Source organism: Chelonoidis abingdonii, chromosome 11, assembly GCF_003597395.2.
Source record: "Chelonoidis abingdonii isolate Lonesome George chromosome 11, CheloAbing_2.0, whole genome shotgun sequence".
NCBI lineage: Eukaryota > Metazoa > Chordata > Testudines > Testudinidae > Chelonoidis > Chelonoidis abingdonii.
This window is the reverse complement of record NC_133779.1, coordinates 28,513,694-28,538,835: the sequence shown is the minus strand read 5'-3', so window position 1 is coordinate 28,538,835 and position 25,142 is coordinate 28,513,694. Positions and strand designations below refer to the sequence as shown.

The 25,142-nt window shown below is 50.3% G+C and overlaps 1 protein-coding gene across 1 annotated transcript in view; it reads right to left on the bottom strand.

Annotated features, from left to right (window-relative positions):
* Positions 1–25,142, bottom strand: part of FBN3 (fibrillin 3) — a 264,037-nt gene that overhangs the window by 96,641 nt on the left and 142,254 nt on the right. Inside the window, exons 9-14 of the mRNA XM_032799200.2 lie at positions 7,793–7,945; positions 6,856–7,041; positions 6,124–6,345; positions 5,147–5,266; positions 2,811–2,936; positions 522–644 (exon numbers count right to left, since the gene is read on the bottom strand). Of these exons, the coding sequence (XP_032655091.1) occupies positions 522–644; positions 2,811–2,936; positions 5,147–5,266; positions 6,124–6,345; positions 6,856–7,041; positions 7,793–7,945 (930 nt within the window). The remainder of the gene's footprint in view (positions 1–521; positions 645–2,810; positions 2,937–5,146; positions 5,267–6,123; positions 6,346–6,855; positions 7,042–7,792; positions 7,946–25,142) is intronic.

Genomic DNA, 25,142 nt, shown 5'->3' with positions numbered 1-25,142 from the left:
CCAGCCCTCTGAGAGCAGCCCTCCGCCCCGGCACCCTCCAGCCCTCTGAGAGCAGCCCTCCGCCCCGGCACCCTCCAGCCCTCTGAGAGCAGCCCTCCGCCCCGGCACCCTCCAGCCCTCTGAGAGCAGCCCTCCGCCCCGGCACCCTCCAGCCCTCTGAGAGCAGCCCTCCGCCCCGGCACCCTCCAGCCCTCTGAGAGCAGCCCTCCGCCCCGGCACCCTCCAGCCCTCTGAGAGCAGCCCTCCGCCCCGGCACCCTCCAGCCCTCTGAGAGCAGCCCTCCGCCCCGGCACCCTCCAGCCCTCTGAGAGCAGGCCTGCTCCCTCTCTGCAAGCAGACTGGCACTCCTGGCTCTGCTGCTTAGCCTGGCGGGAGGGCAGAAAATTCAGTCAGTACTACAGTTATATGGAGCCAGGGTCTTGGCCCTCCACTCCCCCCGCCCACGCCCATTGTACAGACACCCAGAGACACCCGGCACACACCAGGACCAGGGGAAGGACCGACCCCTGCAGTCTACGCACCGACGCAGTAGCGCCCATTGGGAGCCAGCACAAAGCCGGGTTTACAGATGCATTTGAAGCTGCCGTCTTCATTGATACACATCCCATTGAGGCACATGTTGGTTGTGGCACATTCATCATGATCTGGGGGATGACAAGAAACATGAGCAGAGCCTGCGAGGAGCAGCAGGGCTTCCGGGCTAGGCTCCTTCTGTTCCCTGCCTTGCCCTGTGTGAGCGTCAATCTGCATTCACACCCGCACTACCGACCAGTTCAGAGCAGCCCTGGGCCTCAGGAGAAGGCAGGACAGTGAGAACGTCTGCCAGCGCGGTGCCAGGCAGAGACACAACCACTTCACAAGGTGTGCTGACATCTCCTGGCTCTCTGAGCTGTGCCCCCCACAGGGACGTGTGTAAGCAGAGCGCTCAGGGTCGGGGCTCTACACATACCGACAGTGAGAGAAAGCCTGCGAATCTGACTGCAGAGCCAGGCGCTGCCTCTCTGAACTGTATCTGCAGGGGTAGGGGCGGAGGGGCCTTGCCATGGAGGGAGGATTTGTGCAGCCACTGTACAGATGCTGGGGGTGGGGCAGCAAGAGCCCCAGTGGCTTTGTGCAGCGACAGAACAACGCAGTACATGCTGAGCCAGCAGCACCCAAGGGACAGCGCCACTGGCTGAGCCAGCAGCACCCAAGGGAGAGGAGCCACCTACTGAGCGCACTACACCTTATACAAAGGACTGTTCGTACGCAATCCATAGGAAGGTTTTGTTCTGTGCTAACAACTAAATGAAAGCAGGTGCTGGGACAGAGCAGAAACCCTCTGAACGCTCATCACTGTAGTAGATCATCACAGTGGTCCAGGCACTGACCCTTCCAGCTGCCTGGGGAAGCAGGGTAGTGCTATTCTCCCCAGTGGGGGCAGGCACTGAGGCCCACAGAAGCTGAGCACCTGGCATGAGATCACACAGTGTGTCTGTGGGCAAGGAGAGATTAGAACCCATGACTCCTGCAGCCTACGGCAGAGCCCTACCTGTTGGGCTGCCCTTCCTCTTAAGGGGAAGAATGGGAGCTTTGAAGGCACAGGGTGGACTTTTCTGAAGCATGTGACCCCCCCATTCTGAAGGGACCCTGCGGGAAAAGCATGGTTTCGCCGGCTTCCCTCAACAAGTGGGGCCTGAGTCCAGCAGCAAATGGAGTACTGTAGGAAATTGGGAAAGGAAGGTTCCCTCCCTGCTTCCCTCAGGCACAGAATCATCCCCCCGTCCCTTGCCAGGCATGGCGTTTATTCTGCTCCTTGTTTAACTGCTGGGGGGCAGGAGACAGATGGGTCTTTTGGCCCTTGGAGAGGCTGGGGGCACTAGAGGAAGGCAGGATAAGAAGGTGAGTTGGATATTTCTACCACAACAACCCACAACGAAATCGTTAGCAATGCTGATGTTTAACTGATCCTTGTTGGGCCTCAGCGCTAACACCCCTGAGATGAAAATCCAGCTATCACACCTCATGGCCACCTGCTGCCGCAGGCTGCCTCGGGCCGACAGCACTGCCTCTGCTTTCATTCCATCCTTGTATTAAGGGTTAATACACAACTGGAAGGGTTGAAGACCTTTTTTTAAGGAAAGTTTAAAATTTGCTGCAGATTCCTCCTCTGTGGGACCCAAAGACTCTGTACCAAGGGCAAGCTGTAGGAGCTAATGAGGGTGCTGTGTACAAGTTGTGCCCCACAGAAAGGAGGCCAGCCTGGCTAGTACTGGATGAGCCTGCAAAGCCTTTCTAGATACTGAGATCCTTAAGAAAATGCACAGGTGCTGCAGGAATCAGCCCTGGGGATGCCTGGGCACTCTGGCCATGGAGCCAGAGCTGACCTCTGCTCTCTCCTCTTGTGTGGGCCTCTGTGCTGCTCCCAATGCAGGCTCGCAAAGGTGATGTACAGGTCCCATTAAAACTCCCATGGCAAGGTTCACAAAAGCCCTTGCAAGATCCCTCACTCTCCCTACTTACACTCAGGGAGCAGTTTCTACCAGGTCATTGACTCTTTCCTCCCTCTCTTCAATGGATGGGAGGTGTTGTTAAACTGTAGTCACCCCAGAGGTGGTGGCATTTCTGCGGTGAGAGGTGAACTCTGTAAATCCCCTGGGGTCTGGCTCTTCTGGATGAATCTGCTATATATGTACATGGGATCACCGCTGCTAATGGGTCCAGTTCTGCCCTCCTTCCCTCCCTGCTGGAGTCCGTGGTGTGTGAGTGAGAGCAGGAACCAGCCCCATCTGAGGCCTGCAGCTGATTTCATGCTGAAGGAAGCTGCTCACCGACACAGTTCTTGCCATCGGGGGTGATTTCGAAGCCCGCATTGCAGATGCACTGGAAGCTGCCGTCAGTGTTAACGCACCGGCCATTCCTGCACATCACGCCATTCATGATGCACTCGTCAACGTCTGGCAGAGAAACAAACACAGCCAGGTAGCAGCAGACACATGAGCTGCTTGAGCCTTGTAACCCCAGCTATGACTCTCTCTCCATCCAACTGGAGCCAAGGCCACGTAGCCATGGCTGGCTCCTACGAGAACCCATTCCCAGGGAAGGGCAGGATTCCACTCTCAGATCCGTGTGGCAGATCACGACTCTGACAGCCCGCACTCCCTCCATGCGTGAGGTGCAGCTCCCTGGGGGAGACTCGCTCTGTGCTCCTAGCCGCAGCCCTGAACCCCGGGCTTGGAGCCATAGGGTCTTGATCCCCCTGTAAAAACCCTTGCCAGCCCCCTGCCCTCAGCTGCTTGATACAGCCCACGTATGGGCTTGATCCGTAGCTCACTGACACCTTATTCCGACTGTGACGGGCTTTAGATCCGGTCCTTAGTCCCACCAGAGAACCTTGTTCCCTCCTTCCCTCCCCAGAGCTTCAACCTCACCGCGGTGAGCAGCACCTGCTGTGGCATGGCTCGTGCCACCCAGCCCCCACGCGCTGCAAGGGGCCTCCTGCGCACAGTGCGCTGGAGTAGTGCAGGCGGTTGTGCTCAGTCTGTGAGGCCGAGTCAGCAGGCGTGGGCCAGCTGCGGGTGTTTAATTGCAGTGTAGACAGGCCCCTAGGTTCCCCCAGCTGTTTGGGAGGTGAAATCCCTGGCAGAGGGACTGACTGACCTAGACACTGAGTGAGGAGAGTCTGCTAAGCCTGTGACTAGGCCCCAAATGGAAGTGCTCTCCAAACTGACAGGAAGTGACCCACAGGGTAACCGAGTGCTTAGTAGTTGGGCTGGACATTCCAAGACCCCTGAGGCTCTGGGTGGGGACCCAGTGGAGTAGGTGGGCCTGGGTCCCCCCAACTTGCCCTCCTCTCCTTTGCAGTGATCAGAGCATGAGGGGAGGATTGAGGCTGCAGCTGGGGCCCCCTCTGGGACCACTCGACCAGAAGAACCTGTAAGGCCATGAGCTGACCACTAGGCAAGCTGGTCACCAGCCCTTCCCACTGAAAGGGGAGATAGGAACCAGGGGAGGACAGGAGCTAGAGCAGAGGACAGCGGGTGAGGATAGAAGCAGAGGTGGGAGAAATATGGGCTGGAGCTGGGGAGTGGGTCAGGATAGAAGCAGCAGCAGGAGGCAGGTGGAGGGATGGGTGGGGGCCAGGGGATATAGCAGCAGACACGGGATGGGGCAGGAGCTGAGGGGGTTAGGAGCAGAAGGAGACAAGGGGAGGCTATGGGGACAGGGGCAGAAGGGTCAATTAGAGTATCCTCCTCCCAGAACTTGTACTGGAACCCAGGAGTCCTCTATGTTCCCCTGCTGTCAGCAAGAAGCTGTGAAATCCACTGACAGAGTCTGTGTCCCACCACCCCCAGGGCTGGCCTAGGACAACCTCCCCCGGCCACTGAGTCCTCTTAGCTCAAGTGGCAGAGGTCTGTGAGGTGGCTCGAACGGTACGCACCTGCCAGTGACCCACCTGGGTGTCAGTCTGATACCGCAGGATGGAATTGCTGGGTTTCCCTTTGCTTTTTTAAAAGCCTAGGAAATTACCCACAAAACACTACCAGGGTTCCACATCCAGCACTCAAAAGTTAGAAAGTGCCAGACTTGCCCTCGCCCCTTGTGTGTGTGCATTTCGGTACAGTCTTTAATTGCTTGACCCCTGCGTGACATGATTGCCACTGGGCCCCGCCTCGGTCTTCTCAGGCAGTTTTTCAGGGGATATAATGTCCCACTGGCAAAGCTTATTCCTGTGTGCGAAAGGGAACAAGCTGAACTGGCAAAAGGCCCCTTCTGACTGATACAATTGTGCCAGTAGCAGGGGTTGTACAGATTTAACTATCGTAGTTTGGTAAAAATTCCCCCACCTCCTCCCGTAATTAAAGGAATTAAACTGGAACAGACCCTCTGTGAAAGCCTCTTTGTCAAAGCAGAGTGCGTGGTACTGGCCCATGGCTTGCATACGCTTGGCCTGCATCACCTTCAGCACCACATCTGCTGCCCTGCAGCGAGCAGCTGATTGTTGAGAGTGACTAGTGCTAGCAGCTCTCCCTTCACTTGGTAGCCCTCGGGGCCCTGGGCAGGAGCCTGTCTGCTCCTGGGAGCTCAGGGCTCCGCTCTGCACTGTTTCTGAACCCATCCCTCTGACCCACTGGTGCATCTTGTGCCAGCCCTGAGACAGACATACCGATACAGGCCTGCTTGGTGGGGGTGCTCTGGAAGCCCTCATGGCACTTGCAGTGGTAGGAGCCAGGTGTGTTCACACAGTCGCCGTGCATGCAGGGGCTGCTGGAACATTCATCCACATCTGGAAGGAAAAGGGCATGAAGCTGGAAGCCCCCGGCCCCTGGGAGGGCAAAGCCAGAGCCTGGAGCTGCTCGGCAGCCCTTCACCAGGGTCCCATGGGACCGCCCAGCTAAATGCCAGCTCAGGAACAGGAATGCTGTTAGGTCAGCAAGGCTCCAATCCTGCTAGGTGCTGAGCCGCAGCCCCTCAGTCCCCGAGCATTCTCGTAGGATCAGCATCACCCTGCCAGGCCAGCATGAAGAGGACAGTGAGGTGCAGCAGGTCACATGCATGGCTCTACGGAGACCCTGAGTCAAGGAGCCACCTGCCTGTCGTTGCAGAAGCCAGTGGGGCCTGAGGGGTCAGAAAGCCCTTGGTGCCCAGGGCTCAGGGGCGGCTGGGCACTATGAGAAGGATTTTGTGGAGCTGCAGCCTGGAGTCGGAAGACCCCAGGGCCCCTTATCCTAGGTGCTGTCTTTGTCGGGGAGGGGGTGTGTGGACAGAGAACACATGTATTTTGGGGCCCTGACACATTCAGCAGCAGGGAAAGAAAGTGATGGGAACTGTCCTGCCCACACATGATCAGACTGCAACAGAGGAGGAAGGGGTGGTTTCCCCCAGTGTTCCCCGTGGTGCCGGCTACAGCCACCGCCTCACCTAGCCCAGCACCGCAGTGCCACGAGAGTGCTGCTCTGCACTCCTTAACCCCACCAGCTGGGGGCAACCCCAGACCTTAGGACTGTTCCATGAAGCTTAGGCTGCGGGGAGGCAGCTGCAAGCACCCCCGAGGCTGCCAGGGCACCGAGGAGCAGCTGTCTGCAGCAGAGCAGGAGTGGGGCTGGTGGGGCAGCTGGTGCCTTGCCCAGGGGATTTTCTCACCAATGCACTCGCCACGCACGTCCTGCTTGTATCCCATGTTGCATTCGCAGCGGTAGCTGGAGGGAGTGGGGATGCAGCGCCCATTCAGACACAGGTTGGTGAAGTGCTTGCAGATGTCGATGGTCTGATTTAAGGTAGCAGTTCCTGCAAACCCCAGAGAGAAGAGAGCCTGGAATGGCAGCCCCGAGCCCCCTGCTTCATTCCCCCCACCCCAGGAGCCTGCTGTCTGAGAGAGAGGAGAACACCCCCGTAGGGCATACCTCCCAAAATGCATGGGCCTCCCAGCATCACCTGCACACACCAGCCATCTCCATGCCTCCCACCGCCAGGGACTGTGGGCAGGTCCATCCCCCTCTCCAAGGCAGGGGCATTGGACTCCCAGGGCTGGCCAGTCCAATGAGCTTGGAGGGAGAAGGGGCTGCTGAAGCTCTTTTCCAGTTCTGTAACTAGAAAGACATTTTTGCTGGATGGCAGCCTGCCTCTTTGGCACTCAGAGCCAGACGGGGCTCCTTGCTGCGCCAAGAGACGCTGTGTGATTTGTGTGCTGGGCCCAGCATTCTGCACAGCATTAGTGTCACATTCCATCAGTCCAGCAGCATCTGGGTAATGGCGCTGTTCCCAGCCCATGTGCCGCGCAGGGAGGCACACAAGGTACACACACAGCTTGGAAGAGACACAGCCAAGCTGGGCCAGCGCTAGTAGAAAGGAGATTTAATTTACCAATGCTTGAACTTCCAGGGCCCATCCCAGGAAGTCCTGGGATCCCGCCTTGGCCATTTGCCCCATTTGGTCCAATGCCTCCAGGTCCGCCGATTCCAGGCCCGACACCATTTGGCCCAAACCCAGGAATCCCAGGGAAGCTCCCAGAGAAGCCTGGCACGGCCGGGAGCCCTTCAATGCAGAGCCTGCGGTACTCATCTGAAAGGAAACAGCTGCCTGAGCGTCACTCCAACACCACAGGCCGAGTGTCCCTGCCCGTCTCACATGGGAGGCGGAGGTGACACTGGCATGAAAGCACCAGTGGTTGGGGGCAGGGAAGGCCGGGGGCTTGGGGCAGGGTGGGCTGGGAGAGAGCTTTACCCCTCTTTACCAGTGAAGCCCAGACGAGGCGGGTCTTGTGGTCGCATTTGGCCAGTAGCTCCCACACTGCAGCGATGGCAAGAGCCATCTGCTCTGTGCAGCAGGCATGGAGCTACCAGGAGTGGGAGATGGTCACTGTGCTGCTGCTATTGGCTTTCCAGTGGCAGCCCCTGTAAGGATCTTGGCCCTGCTTTCTGGAGGGGCAGATGGAGGCCCGAGAAGGGGAAGCGCAGTCACACAGCAAGGCAGAGCTGGAAACAGACTCCCAGAGACCTGATTCTCAGCCCTCTGCTGCAGCCCTTCCCTCCTTCTGATCTCTTCCCAAGCCCAGGGAGCCAAGGCAGAGCTGGGGTGGGGTGGGGTGGGGTGGGTGGGGAGGTTGCTGCCCCTGCTGGACCCCTTCTGCTGTTCTTTAGAAAAGGTGGAGTGGGCCAGGGGCCCTTACTCCTGAATTCCCTGGCTTTATGCGATTGCAATGCGACCCTCATGGACCTTTTCCTCCCAGAAACACTCACCAGCACAGCTCAGGGACGTTAAGAACAGGTCGCACTCAGTGGGGTGCTAGTGGCTTTTCCATTGTGTTGCTTACCGGATCCCCTGACGGGGCACATTTCAGGGGTCTGCCCAATCGCCCAGCAGCGCCCGGAGTCGCAGCAGCACTGCATCTTGGTGTACTGGCCTGGGAGCTCCCCAGCGCAGCGCCCGCCGATTAGTGCTGAGAAACATGTGCCAATCCGCTGGTCTGCGACAATGAGGGGCCACAAGTGAATGAGGGGTGGCCTGAGAAGGGAGGGGCCCCTCACCCAGCCAGTCAAAATCAGCCTCTCCGAGGGAGACAGGCGATGTGGAGCAAGAGAGGCATATTTCTGGGGCCAGCTTCCTCGGGGCTGGATTGCAACTCTGTGAGGGCTGGGGGGGACTGGCTCCTGAGAACAGCAGCATTTCTCAGTGCCTCCTTCCTGAGCATTTCCAGTTGGAAAGGTCCAAACTCGGTGTGACGTTATCTGACTGCAGTCTGACCGTGCAAATCATTGCTGCTACCACTGTTATATAATTGTAACGAATCTTAGACAAAGTGTGACGCATGGCTAGAAAGGGTTAAGCAGCTTGCAGGCTAAATGACCCAGCGCCAACCTTTAGAGACATGTTAGAAAAGTATGTAAACGGTCATTAGGGCCATTCCATGGTAGAAAGGCTAGAATCTTTGAAATGCAAACCTGTATTGTTAGAAGTTAGAGGTGATACTAATTGGATGTGTGTACTCATGTCTTGTTAGAGGATAACAATGTAGTCAAACAGTCCCTGTCTATGCTGTGTTCTGATAATTCAGAGATCAAAAGAAAATATTCACATTTAAATGAACTGTAAACATAGGATATGGCTGTATTCATCTCCTTTGAAATGTTTAGCAAATAGCTGAGAATGGTGGAAAACAGGCACTTGCCTTATGTTAATTTGTGTAGCTAATTACCGGTGATGCTTAGGAAATAGGTCTACTTCAAATTCTCCATGATTGTCTATTATTCACCTAAGGCCTCTGACCTGTGAAGAGAAAGCCTGGACCCGTATAAAAACCTCTTGGGTCTGGATCCTTTTAATCTCAGATCTGCTTGATGCTTCATGCAGGGGAAATTTAAGCCATCAGGCTGAGAGCTCCAGTCCTAACTGGACACCCTGAATATGGAAATGGGACTATAACCTATGGACTAATTCTGAAAGAACTCTTTGCAGCTACAAAGCTCACCATGACTACTATGAATCTGATCTCAGAACTGTACTCAGGTCTGTAGGCACACTGATCTTTTAACCAATACTCTCTCTCTCTTCTTTTAAAATAAATTTTAGTTTAGTTAATAAGAACTGGTTGTAAGCTTGTATTTGGGTAAGATCTGAAATGTTCATTAACCTGGGAGGTAATATGCCAGATCCTTTGGGATTGGTAGAACTTTCTTATATGGTGAATACGATTTTCAGTAATCCTCATCATATTTGACTTGGGTGTCTGGGTGGAAGCCCAAGGCTGGGTTGCTTTAAGTGAACTGAGTTGTTGGCTTCTGGGCAACCAGTAAGGTATTATAGAAGCTGTTTTGTGCTGGTTTGGTAAATCTAAGTATTGGAATATCCACCAGCTTTGGGGATTCTCTGCCCCATTCTTTGCAGTTCACCCTACTTGAGTCACCTCAACCCGGCCACTGGGATTCCGGTCACACTTGGCTAACCCACCATCAGGCTCCTAAAGATCGTACGTGTCGTGGTTTGCAGCTTGCGCTGCTGGCGATGGAAGCGGTGACTGCTCACCTCCTCTGCCCTCAAACCCCACAGTGGAGAACGAGCAGTCTGGCCCGAGGGAGATTGAGTCGCTAGAGTACATGGGAAGAGAAGTGGGTGAGCCTGGCCCCTTGCTGGTGTCTCCTCCTGTGTCATTGTCTTTTCAAACACACAAGCTAGACTCAGGGCAGGCTTCTTTACACTGCCATTTGGAGTTCACGATAGTATGTGCAGGTAACACTCACTGTCACAATCCCCCACTCCAGAGACTAAATCTGACCCTGACTCATTCCACTGCTGCCCCAGCCAGAGTTTATGCACTAATGCCAGTTCCAGCGTGAGGTTTAGCTAATACACCCATAAAACACACTCTGCATTACTGGCTGAGTTTTGGGGAGGACAAAGGGGCCCCAACATGGGGTACATGGACATTTACTCGACAGCAAGAGGAGGTGTGTAGCAGGATGGTTACCCTGCTCCTGCCCTGAAGGGCTTAACACTTCCCTGGGGGAAGGCTGTGGCTGGGAGCTGCTAAGCTGGGCTGACTGGGAAGTGGCTGCAGCTGGGCCATGCCCCAATCAGGCCACAGCTGGCCTGTATAAAGAGGCTGCGAGCCAGGAGCTCAACAGTCTCTCTCTGCATTCAGAGAGAGAAGGGCCTGGCTGCAAGGAGCTGATGACAGGGTACCTGAGTGGAGCAGGGCTGGGAAAAGGCTGAGGAGTTGGTGAGCTCCAGCCTGGAAAGCCCCAGGCTATGGCCTAGCAGAAGGCCAAGAGGTACTAGGGGTTGCAGAGGGCAGCGCAGGGGTAGGCCAAGACAGCTTGTCCAAACCCAGCCTTGCCAGTGATGAGTGGCTGATACTGCAGTCTGCCCCAGGGCGTGGGGCTAGATGATGACTGGTAGCCTTATACTGAGGTGAGGTGGGAATAGTGGGTGGGGGTTCCCCAAGGAGGGGAGACCGTAAGATTGAGGGGTTCCTGCCAGGGGGCAGCACCCAGGGGAAGGGTCCTGGGAGGAACATGGGGTCAGAGGACAAGCAGATCATCAGCCTGCAGAGGGCGCGCCAGAGCTGGAACGAGCTAATTCCTGGAATAGACCAGCAGGAGGTGCCGCAGGGATGAGTCCACTTGTCTACAAGGTGGTATTCATTAACCCTTCCATGACTGAACAATACCTCTTTATCCCTTCTTCAGGGATGGGCAGGCCATTTTCAACGGTTCTTGAGCCTGGTAAAGAGACTCTCTCTTTGCCTCAGTTTCTCCTCCTGCCCTTGTGTGTGTCTTGTCTGCCTGCTCTACCACTGCTCTGTGAGGAGCTCGTTCCACCGACAACTCGCCATGCCCTGGCTGCTTGCAGCAGACTGTAGGGGCTCTCCAAGGCCTTGGCTCCAACACTCTCATACGCCACCCTGATGTCCAACCTCTGTCTGTGGCCTCACCGGGGCTGAGGACCTGGCCGTATGTGCCTGCAGAGATGAGCCTCACCCTGATGACTAGGAACAAGGCAAGCCAGATTAATGCCATCGCACAGGAACATGTGCACCTCAGACTATGGTACGTATATACTCCTGGCCCCACTGAATCCTGGTGGGGCATGTTGCAATTGCTGGACCTACAAAGTTACCCTCAGCTCAACTGTAACAAGTATGTGAAAATTCATAAGCTGTTACAATAACCATGAAAAATATAACATTCATCTTCATAAACAATTTGGTCTAAGAGGTGTGAGAAACCCAGACAGAGAGACTGTATTAGTCCAAACAACCAAGGCCTCCGATAAAATTCAAGGACTGTGTGAGATCAGACTTGGTAAACAGAACACGTGAGAACAAAGTTACCTAGGCCAAGTCTGGCCATAAATGGATTTCACTGGTAGACAACATAAAGGGGGTAAAAGATACCACCTGCTTGTCCTCCGTTGTGAGGTTCTTAAAAAGAGACTTAGAAAAGAAGAATATTCCCTCCGCTCATCCTGCGACCTACCCACACTGCAGCCTGTCTCAGCTCCTCTCCGCTTCCTTCACCTCCAGTGGGCAGGAGCAGGCCAGGAGAAGGACTTTCCTCCTCAGAGCCTGCTGGCCGGCCTGCCCTTCTTTAGGGAATCTGGTTTGTTACTTGTGAGTTTAGAAAATCTTCACGTCACCATGATGTCCAGCCCTCAGTCCATTGGTGGGGAAACCTCATTTCCCATACCACAGAGGCAGGTAAGAGCCTGCCCTGTTTTCCCTTCCCTTGTGTTGCTTTCTGCCCTCCCTCATCTCCTAGCCTTTCCCTCTGGCTCCTGAAATCAGCCGTACTGCATTCATCCACGCCTGCCTCGTCTAAGGAGAATGAATCCAACCAGATGACATTCCTGCCCAGAGCATGCTCCAGGGGCCAAACGGCAGGTGCCTTGCTTGGCCTGCTAGCCAAAGCCAGAGCACCCATTTGTGACTAGCCATCCTGCCAGTGTTGCAAAGCTGTATTTCTCCCCCTTTTCCACACTTTCTCTTCTCCAGCTGGCCTCCATCTGTCTGTTAGAAACGGGAGGATTGGAAGTACAGTTAACCCTTCCCTAGGCTTTTCATCAAAGAAAGATTGTTCTGAAAAAGACTGATATTTTGCCTAAAAAAGGAGAGAGACTCGAAAGGTTTTGATTGTTTGTTTTGCACAATCTCTCAGTTTCAGTATCAGTTTCAATGCTTGCTTTAATTTCATTTTTTTCTTGTGATCAATAAGCTTTCATTTTAGAATGAAAGATTTTGGGTTTGCCAAGCAACTGAACAAACTATGGTCTCTGTAGATCCACCCCCCTCAAACCTGTCACTCTGTAATGTGGGACGGTGAAGGAGTTTATAAACACCTGTATCGCCTTAGGCCTTTGAGATCAATATTATACAACAGGCATCCCTGAGCAGCTGTCTAGGTGGGAATCACCAGAGCAGCCAAACGTCTATGGAAGAGTCCATCAGGCTTGTGACCAGGTCTTGCCCCTGCGTAGATTTACAGTGTTGACTTTGCCCGTCTTACTCTGTACCTACTGCCAGCAACTTTCCATACAAGCATTACACAAATCAGGTGCAGGAGATGGAACCAAATGCAAGTTCATCTGCTATGTCCCAGCTTCTCTCTTCTCTGCCCCTGGTTCGGAGCTGCCCCAGGACTCTCTGAACAGTCAGACATATTCCTCGCAGAGTGTCAGTGTCCACGTGCCCTGCCCTGCATGCTGACTCTCAGTGCCAGCTCACACTGAGCAAGTCAGCAGCACCAGCTTACAGCTCATAATACATCAGATCACACAAGACATTCCTATCAGAGGGCAAAAATTCGTCCCTTGGATACACCTAGGCAACTTGCCTTGCAGGATTGGCACCATTGGGCACTCCTTGCAGGCCCGGTCAGGCACAGTCATAATATTTTTACTCACTTTTCTGATTTTACAGGAAAGAGCTGCTGGCAGCAGATACCAGCTATGGCAAGCCAGATGTTCAGCTCCCACAAGTCTCTGTCTCATGTCCCAGCAATAACGTCAGCTGGGGGTGGGCTCTACCTTGCTGTTCTGCTTGGACTGGCCCCAATCCCCAGGGATGGAGCTGATCAATCCAAAAGCTTCTTTGTGGTGCAGTGTGGACGCAGTTGAGTGGTGCATTCATCTGTACTTCCATGTGAAACTGTGTGCCATGGAGCTGTGCTCCACTGAACAACTGCTGGGGTGCTCCCTACACGAGCATGTATTTTGGTAGAGGAAGAAGTGTGTAGGTCAATATGCGAAACTCGTAAAGTCCTTGGGGGTGAAAATTTGCACAAATCTCGCTCTCTCCCCTGCTGGGTACCTAGTGTGACAGACCCAGGGCAGTGGGGTACAGGAGTCTGGTAGAGGACAAATATACTGGTCACTGGACGAGTAGTTTTCTGTTCCCTGAGTAACCAGAGCAGGGGCTGTACTAGAGTAATCAGGAACCTGCTAGAACCAATTAAGGCAGACAGGCTGATTAGAACACTGCAGCCAATCGGCAGCTACAGCAGGCACTGGTTAAAAAGGACTCCTCCATCAGGGAGGGGAGCCAGAGGAGAGGAAGTGTGTTGAGGAGCTGGAGCAAGAGGCACAAGGAGCTGAGAGTGAGAGGGGTGCTACTGGAGGGCTAAGAATGACAAGCATTATCAGACCCAGGAGAAAGATCCTGTGGTGAGCATAAAGAAAGTGTTTGGAGGAGGCCATGGGGAGTTGTAGCTGTCATGCAGCTGTTATAAAGAGCACTATAAACAGCTGCAATCCCCAGGGCCCTGGGCTGGAACCCGGAGTAGAGGGCGGGCCCGGGTTCCCCTCAAACCTCCCAACTCCTGATCAGACACAGGAGGAGCTGACCCAGACTGTGGGGAAGATCACTGAGGTGAGCAAATCTGCCAATAAGTGCAGGACTCACCAAGGCAGAGGAGGAACTTTGTCACACTAGGCACTCCTATAAGTGGAGAGGTTGCTGTCAATTAACGGAGGGTGTGTCTACACTATAATTGCCAGGTGTGGTTGCATCTCATGCATATCCAAGCTAACTTTGATGGAGATAGCTCAGGAGCCAAAGCAGTGAAGCCGTGGCAGCACAGGTTTCAGCGTGCCCTAGCTGCCCTAGGAACTGCCTTGCATGATAATGATGTCATGATCTCATGATGCTGCATAATGACATCACAGCACTACTGCAAATGGTGATGATGTCATACTGGGCTGGTTCATGTGCCATCATAATTTATTTTGGCTGCAGAGAAGCTGCCTGGTGAAGTTCTGCCAGAGGCTCACAAGACCCGGAAACACATTCAAGTTCTATGGGCCTTGCAAAAACTGTGACAGTTGGGCCTGAGCCTGGTGTGTGGGGCTGGGTAGCTGGTAGCCCAGTACCTGGGGCTGTGGGGGTCAGTGCTGCACCTGCCTAGTTTGGCCTGGGTTGAGAAAGTGTCCTCTAAGGAACAGTTCAAATCTTCAGCCAATTCAGCTCCTTTCCCTGGTTTATGAATGGGGAAAGTCCCATTGGATAGGGTTTTAGGAGTTTTACTGCTACCTATGCCAGCAAGTTGACTTTCCCCTGAAATGTAATTGGAATTAATTGCACTGGGGCATTTGATCTGTGGCTTCTATGTAAATTTCATCTCTAGTCACAGCTCTGTGACTTGCAGAGAACAGTGACACCTCCACCTCTTTTAAAGCCAAAGGGATTAAGCCAACTGGGCCTTTCCTCAGACACTTTCTTTTAACCATTTCATTGTGCTGGCTCCAAAATGAATCACTTCTTATGCACAGGGCATTTCCTCTGGCAAAGGAGACTGCAGAGAGAGATAAAGGGAAAGCAAGGGAAAGCAGTTTTTAGACTAAGGGCTTGGGGAAAACTGATAGGTGTGGAGGAGCACAGGGTTTGAACAGAGATATCCTTTAGGGGAGGATCTACTAATGGAGATTCTCTATGTCCTAGTAAGGAGGAGAGGATGGAAGATGATCAAATATGGGTAGGATCTGATGAGAAACCGACAAATGAAAAAAAAGTCCCATTCAATTATAGTACATCATGTAATGGCAGACAGCTAAAAAGTGACAATTTTTTAAGCGTGTATATACAAATGCTAGAAGTCTAAATAATAAGATGGGTGAACTAGAGTGCCTCATGTTAAAGGAGGATATTGATATAACAGGCAGCACAGAAACCTGGTGGAATGAGGATAATCAATGGGGCACAGTAATACCAGGGTACAAAACATATCCAAAGGACAGAACAAGTTGTGCTGGTGGGGGAGTGGCACTAGATGTGAAATAAAGCGTCGAGTCAAATGAAGTAAAAATCTTAAATGAACTAAACTGTACCACAGAATCTCTCTGGATAGAAATTCCATGCTCTAATAATAAGAATATAGCAGTAGGGATATACTACCGACCACCCGAGCAGGATGGTGATAGAGAGTGTGAAAAGCTCAGCGAGGCTATAAAAATAACAAACTCAATAATAACTATCCTTATATTGATTCTTACACGTCGCCTCAGGATGGGATGTAGACACAACGTTTCTGGACACCTTAAATTACTGCTTCTTGGAGCAGCTAGTCCTGGAACCCACCAGAAGAGAGGCAATTCTTGATTTAGTCCTAAGTGGAGCACAGGACCTGGTGCAAGAGGTGAATATAGCTGGACTGCTTGGTAATAGTGACCATAATGTAATTAAATGTACCATCCCTGTGGCAGGGAAAACACCACAACAGCCCAGCACAGTAGCATATAATTTCAGAAAGGGGAATTACACAAAAATGAGGAAGTAAGCTAAACAGAAATTAAAAGGCGCAGCTCCAAACGTGCAGTCCCTGCAAGCTGCATGGAAACTTTTTAAAGACACCATAACAGAGGTATACCCCAAATTAAAAAAAACATAGTAAGATAACAAAAAAAGCGCCACTGTGGCTAACCAACAAAGGAAAAGAAGCAGTGAGAGGGAAAAAGGCATCCTTTAAAAAGTGGAAGCTAAATCCTAATGAGAAAAATAGAAAGGAGCATAAACTGTGGCAAGCAAAGTGTAAAAATATAATTAGGAAGGACAAAACAGAATTTAAAAAACAGCTAGTCAAAGACTCCAACAGTAATGGCAACAATTTTTTTAAGTACGTCAGAAGCAGGAAACCTGCTAAAGAACCAAAGGGGCCGATCGAGATGCTAAAGGAGCACTCAAGGACGATAAGGCCATTGTGAACAAACTAAACTAATTCTTTGCATCAGTCTACATGGCTAAGGATATGAGCGAGATTCCCAAACCTGAGCCATTCTTTTTAGGTGACAAATCTGAGGAACTGTCCAAGATTGAGGTGTCACTAGAGGAGTTTTTGGGACAAACTGATAAACTAAAAAGTAATAAGTCACCAGGACCAGATGAGATTCACCCAAGAGTTCTGAAGGAACTCAAATGTAAAATTGCCAAACTGCTAACTAAGGCCGGCTTTAGGATATGCAGGGCCCGATTTGAAAGAGCTGCAGCTGAAATGCCGCTGAAGACAGCAGCAGCGATTGAGCTGCCTCCGAAGATAGTGGTAGCAATTCGGCAGCAGCTCGATTGGTTGCTGCTGTTTCTGGCGGCACTTTGGTGGAGGGTACGGGGCCCCTCTTCTAGACACTGCGGGGCCCTCTTAGGCACAGGGCCCGATTCCTGGGAATCAGGGGAATCATCCTAAAGTCGGCCCTGCTGCGAACTATGGTTTGTAACCTATCATTTAAATCAGCTTCTGTACCAAATGACAGGAGGTTAGTTAATGTGATGCCAATTTTTAAAAAGGGCTCCAGAGGTGATCCCAGCAATTACAGGCTGGTAAGCCTGACTTTAGTAATGGGCAAACTGGTTGAAACTATAGTAAAGAACAGAATTGTCAGACACATAGATGAGCATAATTTGTTGGGGAAGAGTCAATATGGTTTTTGTAAAGGGAAATTATGTCTCACCAATTCACTAGAATTCTTTGAGGGGATCAATGAGCATGTGGACAAAGGGGATCCAGTGGATACAATGTACTTAGATTTTCAGAAAGCCTTTGACAAGGTCCCTCACCAAAGGCTCTTACATAGAGTAAGCAGTCATGGGATAAGGGGGAAGGTTCTCTCATAGATTAGTAACTGGTTAAAAGACAGGAAACAAAGGGTAGGGATAAATGGTCAGTTTTCTGAATGGAGAGAGGTAAATAGTGGTGTCCCCCAGAGGTCTGTACTGGGCCCAGTCCTATTCAACGTATTCATAAATGATCTGGAAAAAGGGGTAAACAGTGAGGTGGCAACATTTGCAGATGATACAAAACTACTCAAGATAGTTAAGTCGCAGGCAGATTGCAAAAAGCTACAAAAGGATTTCTCAAAACTGGGTAACTGGGCAACAAAATGGCAGATGAAATTCAATGTTGATAAATGCAAAGTGATGCATGTTGGAAAACATAATCCCAACTATACATATAACATGATGGGGTCTAAATTAGCTGTTACCACTCAGGAAAGAGATCTTGGAGTCATTGTGGACAGTTCTCTTAAAACATCCACTCAATGTGCAGCGACAGTCAAAAAAGCAAACAGAATGTTGGAAATCATTAAGAAACAGATAGATAATAAAACAGAAAATATCGTATTGCCTCTATATAAATCCATTGTACGCCCACATCTTGAATACTGTGTACAGATGTGGTCGCCCCATCTCAAAAAAGATAAATTGGACTTGGAAAAGGTTCAGAGAAGGGCAACAAAAATGATTAGGTGTATGGAATAGCTGCCATATGAGGAGAGATTAGTAACACTGGGACATTTCAGTTTATAAAAGAGACAACTAAGAGGGGATATGACTGGTGTGGAGAAAGTAAATAAGGAAGTGTTATTTACTCCTTCTGATAACACAAGGGTCACCAAATGAAATAAATAGGCAGCAGGTGTAAAACAAGCAAAAGAAAGTATTTTTTCACACAACGCACAGTCAACCTGTGGAACTCTTTGTCAGAGGATGTTATGAAGGCTAGGATCATAACAAAGTTCAAAAAAGAACTAGATAAATTCATGGAGGATAGGTTCATCCATGGCTATTAGCCAGGATGAGCAGGGATGGAGTCCCTAGCCTCTGTTTGCCAGAAGCTGGGAATGGGAGACAGGGATGGATCACTTGAAAGAATGGAAGGTCACCAGGCAACACACGGGACTGGGAGCCAGGAATTGCTGGTGACACTGATTCACCACACAGGGTTTGCACTGGTGTAATAACACATGCATGCAGACAGGCTCTGAGGCTCTGGTAAGCGCAGGTAATGATTGGTGTGTCTTTACCTACCTGGCTGGATTGAGTGGTAAATGTTCACCCAGCATTTGAGAGGTAAGGATCGTTATTAAACAGCTGCTTGTAGGCAAGGCCCCACTGTTTTGATCCAGATTAGGCCAGGCTTGGGGGAGTGCTGGGATAGGCCACAAGTGCCACCGTTCCTCACCGTCTAGCCCTGGCAATGTTAACTAAGGGAAGGACCCTGGGGTGGGCCAGAGCTCTCTCTTTACAGAGTACCTAGATCTGTAGGGATGGTGCCTTTGAATGACTGCTGCACCCAAATGCATTGCTAGGAGACCATGCTGTGTTTGGAGAGGACACTCCCCCTCCCGGCCCCCACCCCACAGGTCTGTGGGATTCTCCCCATCTGTACAGCTGCTCTGCACCTTACCAGCTGGCCACCAGGCTGCAGCTGGCATCCATCCCTGCAGGCAAGCAGAGGAAGTGTGGCAGCGCCGGCTCTGCTGAGGCACAGAGCACCATGCATTTGTGCAGCAGTGGGAGAAATGCAGCCCCTAGGAACTTAGAGGCACTTGGTTCAGTAAAATCAGATGCCTTTGCTCAGCTCCTGAAGCAGCTGTGGTACGTAAAACTATCTCTGAGAAACTAATTTAATCCCTACTTGGCCAGTCTCACTCATAGACACACAGCTGATCCCTGGCCTCTTGGCAGGACCACCCGCAGTTCAGGAGCCACAAGCCCACGGTCTGTGTTGTGTTATTCTGCCTGAGTTACACATACAGTGATCTGACAGGTTTGCTTGGTAATCTCACTACAGCAAATAATATTGAAGGCAGAAAATAAAAAGGTCCCAAACTAGCACATAGCTCAGACAAAGCAGGATGAGAGAGACACAGCTGAACCTGTGCTTCCTTAGCTTTAGCAGCACCCCAGTTTGGGAAGAGGTGATGGAACACTGGTGGTTGTTGGAAAATACTAGCAGGAAGGCTCACGGTGAATTTGAGATTTCTTGAGTGCAAGGTGGGAATGGAAGTGAATTGACACCTACAGCATATTGCTCAGAGTCATGGCAATCTGGCAAGGGACTGTGCATGTTTGGGGTTTGCTTTTCTTTATTGAACTGCTGCTCAAACAACAGAACTGCCCCGATGTCAACGTTTCCTGCACGGCTGGCAAAACAAAGCTGAAAGCCTGGCCTGGGGAGCAGCACAGCTGCGCGGACAACAGTTTTCCCATCCCATGAAATGTCAAGATTTCAAACATTTTCCCATTCTGTATTGGGACAAAGCTGAGACCTTTCACAGCTTTTTGTAAGAGAGAGAGAGAGACCCCAGGATAGCCAGTGCCCTCACCAGGAAGGAGGAGCCTGTCAGGTTCAAGTCCCTGCTCCAAATCAGTCAGACAGAGACCTGAAGCTCATCTCCTAAATGCCAGCTGGGTGAACCAAGCACCACACTCATAGCTCTGCTAAGGTAGCTCCCTCACTAGTGGTTTTGATCAGAAATTCCATCCTGGATGGATGAAGCTTCCCAACGAAAACTGCACTGAAACGGGTTCAATCCCGCAAAAGTTTTGGTTTCACCAAAGTGGCGTTTTCTGATGAAAACCCGTTTAGTTGAAAAGTTCTCACCCACCTCCAGTTAGGATGGGTACTGACAGGGGAGCAAGTGGCAATGTTCTGTCGCCTCTTTCTGGACATCTCTTTGCTTTCAGATACTTTCACTCCAAACGGAGCCCTGCCCCTCCCCTGGTTCTGACCCCTGCTCCTTTACCTGGATGGCTAATGGTGGAATGAAACAAACACTTTTTGAAAGTGGACGGGCCTGGCCCAGCCATTTTTCACTAGGACAGATCTAGCCCCCTTCCCCTCCTCTTCCCCCCGAGGCCACACCCCCCAGGCAGGCCAGTGTGGAGCCTCACTGGGAAGCCCGGGCAGTTGTGGGAGCCATGCGGACCCTCCACCTGACCGTGATGCGGGGGGGCTGAGAGCAGCCCCCTGCCTGTGTCCCTCCGCCTGGCCCAGGGCAGATGGAGATGGAGGATCCGTGACTCCACGCTGGTTCCCCACAGCTGCTTGTGCGGCTCTTCCCCATCCGGCTCTGGCCGGGGGTGGGGAGGGGACTCCCTGGCCCTGGTTCAGCTTCCAGGTTGGCCAGGGGTGGGGCCTTGGGGGAAAGAAGAGGAGTGGGGCAGGGCCTCGCGGCAGGAGGAGGTGTCCCATTTTGGGAAGGATCTGGCACCCTTGACTGAAAGTTACCCTGCAATGGAACTTCAGTCAATAATTCTGTTGATGATGCCCAAGAAGAAATAGAGTCAAGCTCACTCTCTCTTAGCTCAAGTTGTCAATGCTAACAGTAAAAAGCAGGAAAAGCTAACACATCACAGCTCCGACTCTGAATGCAGGGGAGGGGGGTTGGATCAGAGCACAGCCACTTCCCAGAGCAGAAACGCACTTGAAGGAGATTTCCAGTTTGAAAATCAGTCTTTTAAAATTCTGTGTTTGCAAAACACATTCTACAGTTAAGCAGCTCAAGAGAATCACCAGCCTTCTGGAAAGGGTGTTGGCAAGAGTCTCTTTTGTGAGTTTAAACAAACAGTGTGAGGGTGAGGAAACAGTACCACAAAAGTCATATTCCTGTATTACTTCTAGCCACATAGAGTGATTGGATTCTTCCTGTCAAACATAGTTGAGTGGACTTTCAATAAGTGTTTAATTTAAAAAAAATCTTAGAGATTTTTCACCACATCAGCTGCTGTTTGTTCACTCTTTTCATTTTGCCCAGAACAAACAATGAAAACAGACTAGTCAGTTTCACTCTTTGGCTGTCCTGCCTAGCTCAATGCTGCCATGTTTGGGGCAAACACTGCAGGAGAATGTTTAAATCCAACTGGAAAATAATTTACCTCAATGAAAAATGTGAAAAAAATTGCTGCAGCAGATATACCACAGTTGCCATTCATAGAGTCACAAATTCCAAGGTCTCTGTGATCTAAACTGTTCCCATGTATCAAGCATTACTGCACAAGGGGATACGAAATACTATAGCTATTTCCTGTTTAAGTGCCGGGAAATGGCTGTGGGAGTCGGAACAGGGTCTCAGACACTCTCTGCTCACTCTGGGTACATGTGACTCTTTAATGGGGGCCACTTTAGCTATTAATATTAGCTTTTGTAAAATCTTTATTCCGTTTATTTTATGAAACATAAATTGTGGGTTTCGACTCCCTAACACGCTCTCTAAATGAATTAAAAAAAACCTCCAAATAAAATAAACCACTTTCAAAATCTGGAATGTGAGGCAAGGACCCAACACGGGTGTCTGCACAAGTTGCCAGAAAAAATACTGTCTGTCCCAAACTGTGACAGCACATGAACAGCCCATGTTAGCTCAGGGAAATGGCTCCCGCATGATGTATTGACTTTAGATTCAGTCACAGACCACTAGAGCCAATTAGGCTTTAAACTATTTTTAAACCTTGGGATCCTGATTCTATTTACTTTGCATTTCATGAATCATTTGACAAGTGTGAAAGTCATTAAATGTCTACATTTCTCATCCAAAAAGCATTCAAACACCCCCCTCCTCCCTCCTCATTGACTTGCATATGCCAACATGTGTGATCTAAGGAAGAAAGGAATTTCATTCTTGTCAAAATCCATTAGCCTCTCTGACAAGGTGACTCTATGGTACATTTTATGTTTGCTTTTCATGACTGAAACACGATCAGTTTTAGTCCAGGTTCTATGGATCTAAAACAGACTGGAAATTAAATGAGCTCAGTAGCATTTCCCAGGGCTTCCAACAGTGAACTCTACTGTGTAGTTTCCATCACTCCAACAATGACCCCATCTCTGCCTCGTTTGAAATGAGTGCTCATTTTAAATAACGATGTCTTTGCTCTGCTCAAGATGAATGAACTTCTAGCACTTTGAGACAGATTATGGACTTCATCTCTATTACAGGAAGCGTCCCTACAGAGAAGTAATTGAAGAGATGATGTGTTTATCATAGAAACTATTGTCTGTTCCTGAGAGAAATGGACTATCATATATTTACAAGGGTTGGGTGAAAAATTTCCATCTGTTAAACACACAAGATTCACTCCAGACTCCAAGGCTTGGACGTAGGACAGGATCTAAGTATAGGAAAATCTTCCCTGAATTCCAGTCAGTTATGCTGGAAGGGGTATAGGGAACATATACGCCTTGAATGATTAATAACTATTAATTCCTCCTGGCCCTCAAAAATTAGAAAAGCCACCCGTCTCTGTTTATCCCAAAATAGGATCCTTCTAGTAAAAACAATACAAACTTTGTTCACATTATGTGAGATACTTTGACTTTGTCTACACTGGAACCTGAACAACAAAACTTTTGTTGTTCAGAGGTGTGAAAAAAATACCTCCTCCCGGAATGACAAAAGTTTTGTCAATGAAAAGCACCAGTGCGAACAGTGCTTTCCTGCCGACAAAGCTACCACTGCTCATTGGGGTTGAAGTTTTTTGAAGGTGGGAGAGCCACAACAAAGTGGCTACACTGAGCACCTTTAACGGTACAGCTGTAGTGGCACAGCTCTGTCGCCAAAAGGTGTGTAGTGTAGACACAGCCTTTGACTAAGGACCCACAGAGCAACTCCAGTTGGGAATTCCAATCCCCAAGAATACGAACTAAAATGGCTAGATGAGATGATTGTTAGGGTACGTCCAGACTACCCGCCGTATCGGCGGGTAGCGATTGATTTATCGGGGATCGATATATCACGTCTCATCTAGACATGACATATCGATCCCCAAACGTGCTTCCCGTTGACTCCGGAACTCTACTGGAGTGAGCGACGGTAGCAGAGTCAATGGGGGAGCCACGGACGTCGATCCCGTGCCGTGAGGACGGGAGGTACGTAAGTCGGAATAAGATACTTCGACTTCAGCTACAGTATTCCCATAGCTGAAGTTGCGTATCTTACATCGACACCCCTCCCAGTGTAGACCAGGCCTCATTCACCTAGGCAAGAATTTCTCATCATTTACGTATGTATAAAACCTCTTTCCCCCTCCCAATAGCTAAACAGAACTCTCAAAAGTCACCAGGAAACGGTGTCACACCACTGTGCTATGCAAAGTGGCCCACTGTGCACTGTGAGTGGCGCAAGAGATGGGTGGGGAACTGTGAGTAAAGCCAATTACAATTAATTTGATACAAGACAGAAGGTCATGGGGCAAACTGATCATTACCCCAAGAAATCTAAATCTCCTTCCCACCCCAAATGATAAATATCCTCTGGATAGTTTGGTTTGTCCCATCATTATGTCTTTCACCCCAAATTGGAAGCTGCACATCTGTTTGCCTTATGCCTCTCTGGTGATAGACAGTGTCCCTTGTTCTGCTGCAAGCCCTAAATAACATGAACTGCACATGTGCAATCCAAGACTGTGTGAAATGTGGCCATTATATTTGGAAGATTATACGGGATCTTGGTTTTCACTATAAATAATTGCACCACTCTAGAAGTAATAGGAACTGTATGGCTCAAAGAAAAAGGAATGTTGAAAGATATAAACATGGTATAAAAGATGTTTGCTTAAAAAAGGTGAAACTCCAATGAATAATGTGCCTAATATTGAAATAAAATCCTTGAAATGAATTAAACATAAAAAGCCTCCGACAAGAAAAGGATCAAAGAAATTTATTCTGCACCAGCACCCATCTACTGGATACCGAGGGAAGCAGCAGAGAAATTAGGAGCAGAAATCTAAGACTAAGGTTATGTCTCCACCGTATCTAGACACCCGCAGCTGGCCTGTACCAGGCGACTGGGGCTTGTGGGGCTTGGGCTGCAAGGCTGTTTCACTGCTGTGTAAACTGCCAAGCTTGGGCTAGAATCTGGGTTCTAGGAATGGGTTACCTAGGGAGGTGCTGGAATCTTCTTCCTTAGAGGTTTTTAAGGTCAGGCTTGACAAAGCCCTGGCTGGGATGATTTAGTTGAGGATTGGTCCTGCTTTGAGCAGGGAGTTGGTCTAGATGACCTCCTGACGTCCCTTCCAACCCTGATATTCTATGGTTCCATGATTTTATGACCTGTGGGGTGGGAGGGTCCCAGAGCTCAGGCTGACGCCTGAGCTGGAAATCTATACAAGCCTCATGAGCCCGAGACAGCTGGCAAGGGCCAGCCATGGATTTTTCTTTCCTATGTAGACATACCCTCCCCTGGCAAGCGTCTGACAAAAATCAGATGGTGGGCTCCTCCAGCCAATCATGGAGCAAGGGTTTATAAAACCAAGCTTGCCATGTGGGTTCCCAGAGATGACTGAACCCACAATAAAGTAGCATAATCCAGAAGTGCATCAGTGCCCAGACCAACAGGTGGAAAGGACTCTCCCCATCCCAGGGTTAACTGGATAAGAAGATGTCATGAGATTACATTTCAAAGTCTGTATTTCTCCTTCTATTCCTCAATATAAATAACTGCAGGTCAGTCGTATTGCTGAGTCTGCACGCTCTAGTGAAATTTCTAACCATATTTTAGATTTCAGAGTGGTAGCCGTGTTATTCTGTATCAGCAAAAGCAACAAGGAGTCCTTGTGGCACCTTAGAGACTGAGAAATTTATTTGGGCATAAGCTAGAACCCACTTCGTCAGATGCATGAAGTGAAAAATGCAGGAGCAGGTATAAATACATGAAAGGATGAGAGTTGCTTATTTTAAATTGTAACTAATGCTACAACCTGCCCTCCTTTATAAGTCACAGCAAATTGGCCTAAGAGAGATTTGAGCCATAACTTTAAGCAACTCCTTTTGATGTTCTACATAACATAAGAATGGCCATACTGGGTCAGACCAAAGGTCCATCCAGCCCAGTATCCTGTCTGCCGACAGTGGCCAATGCCAGGTGGGAGTGAACCTAACAGGTAATGATCAAGTGATCTCTCT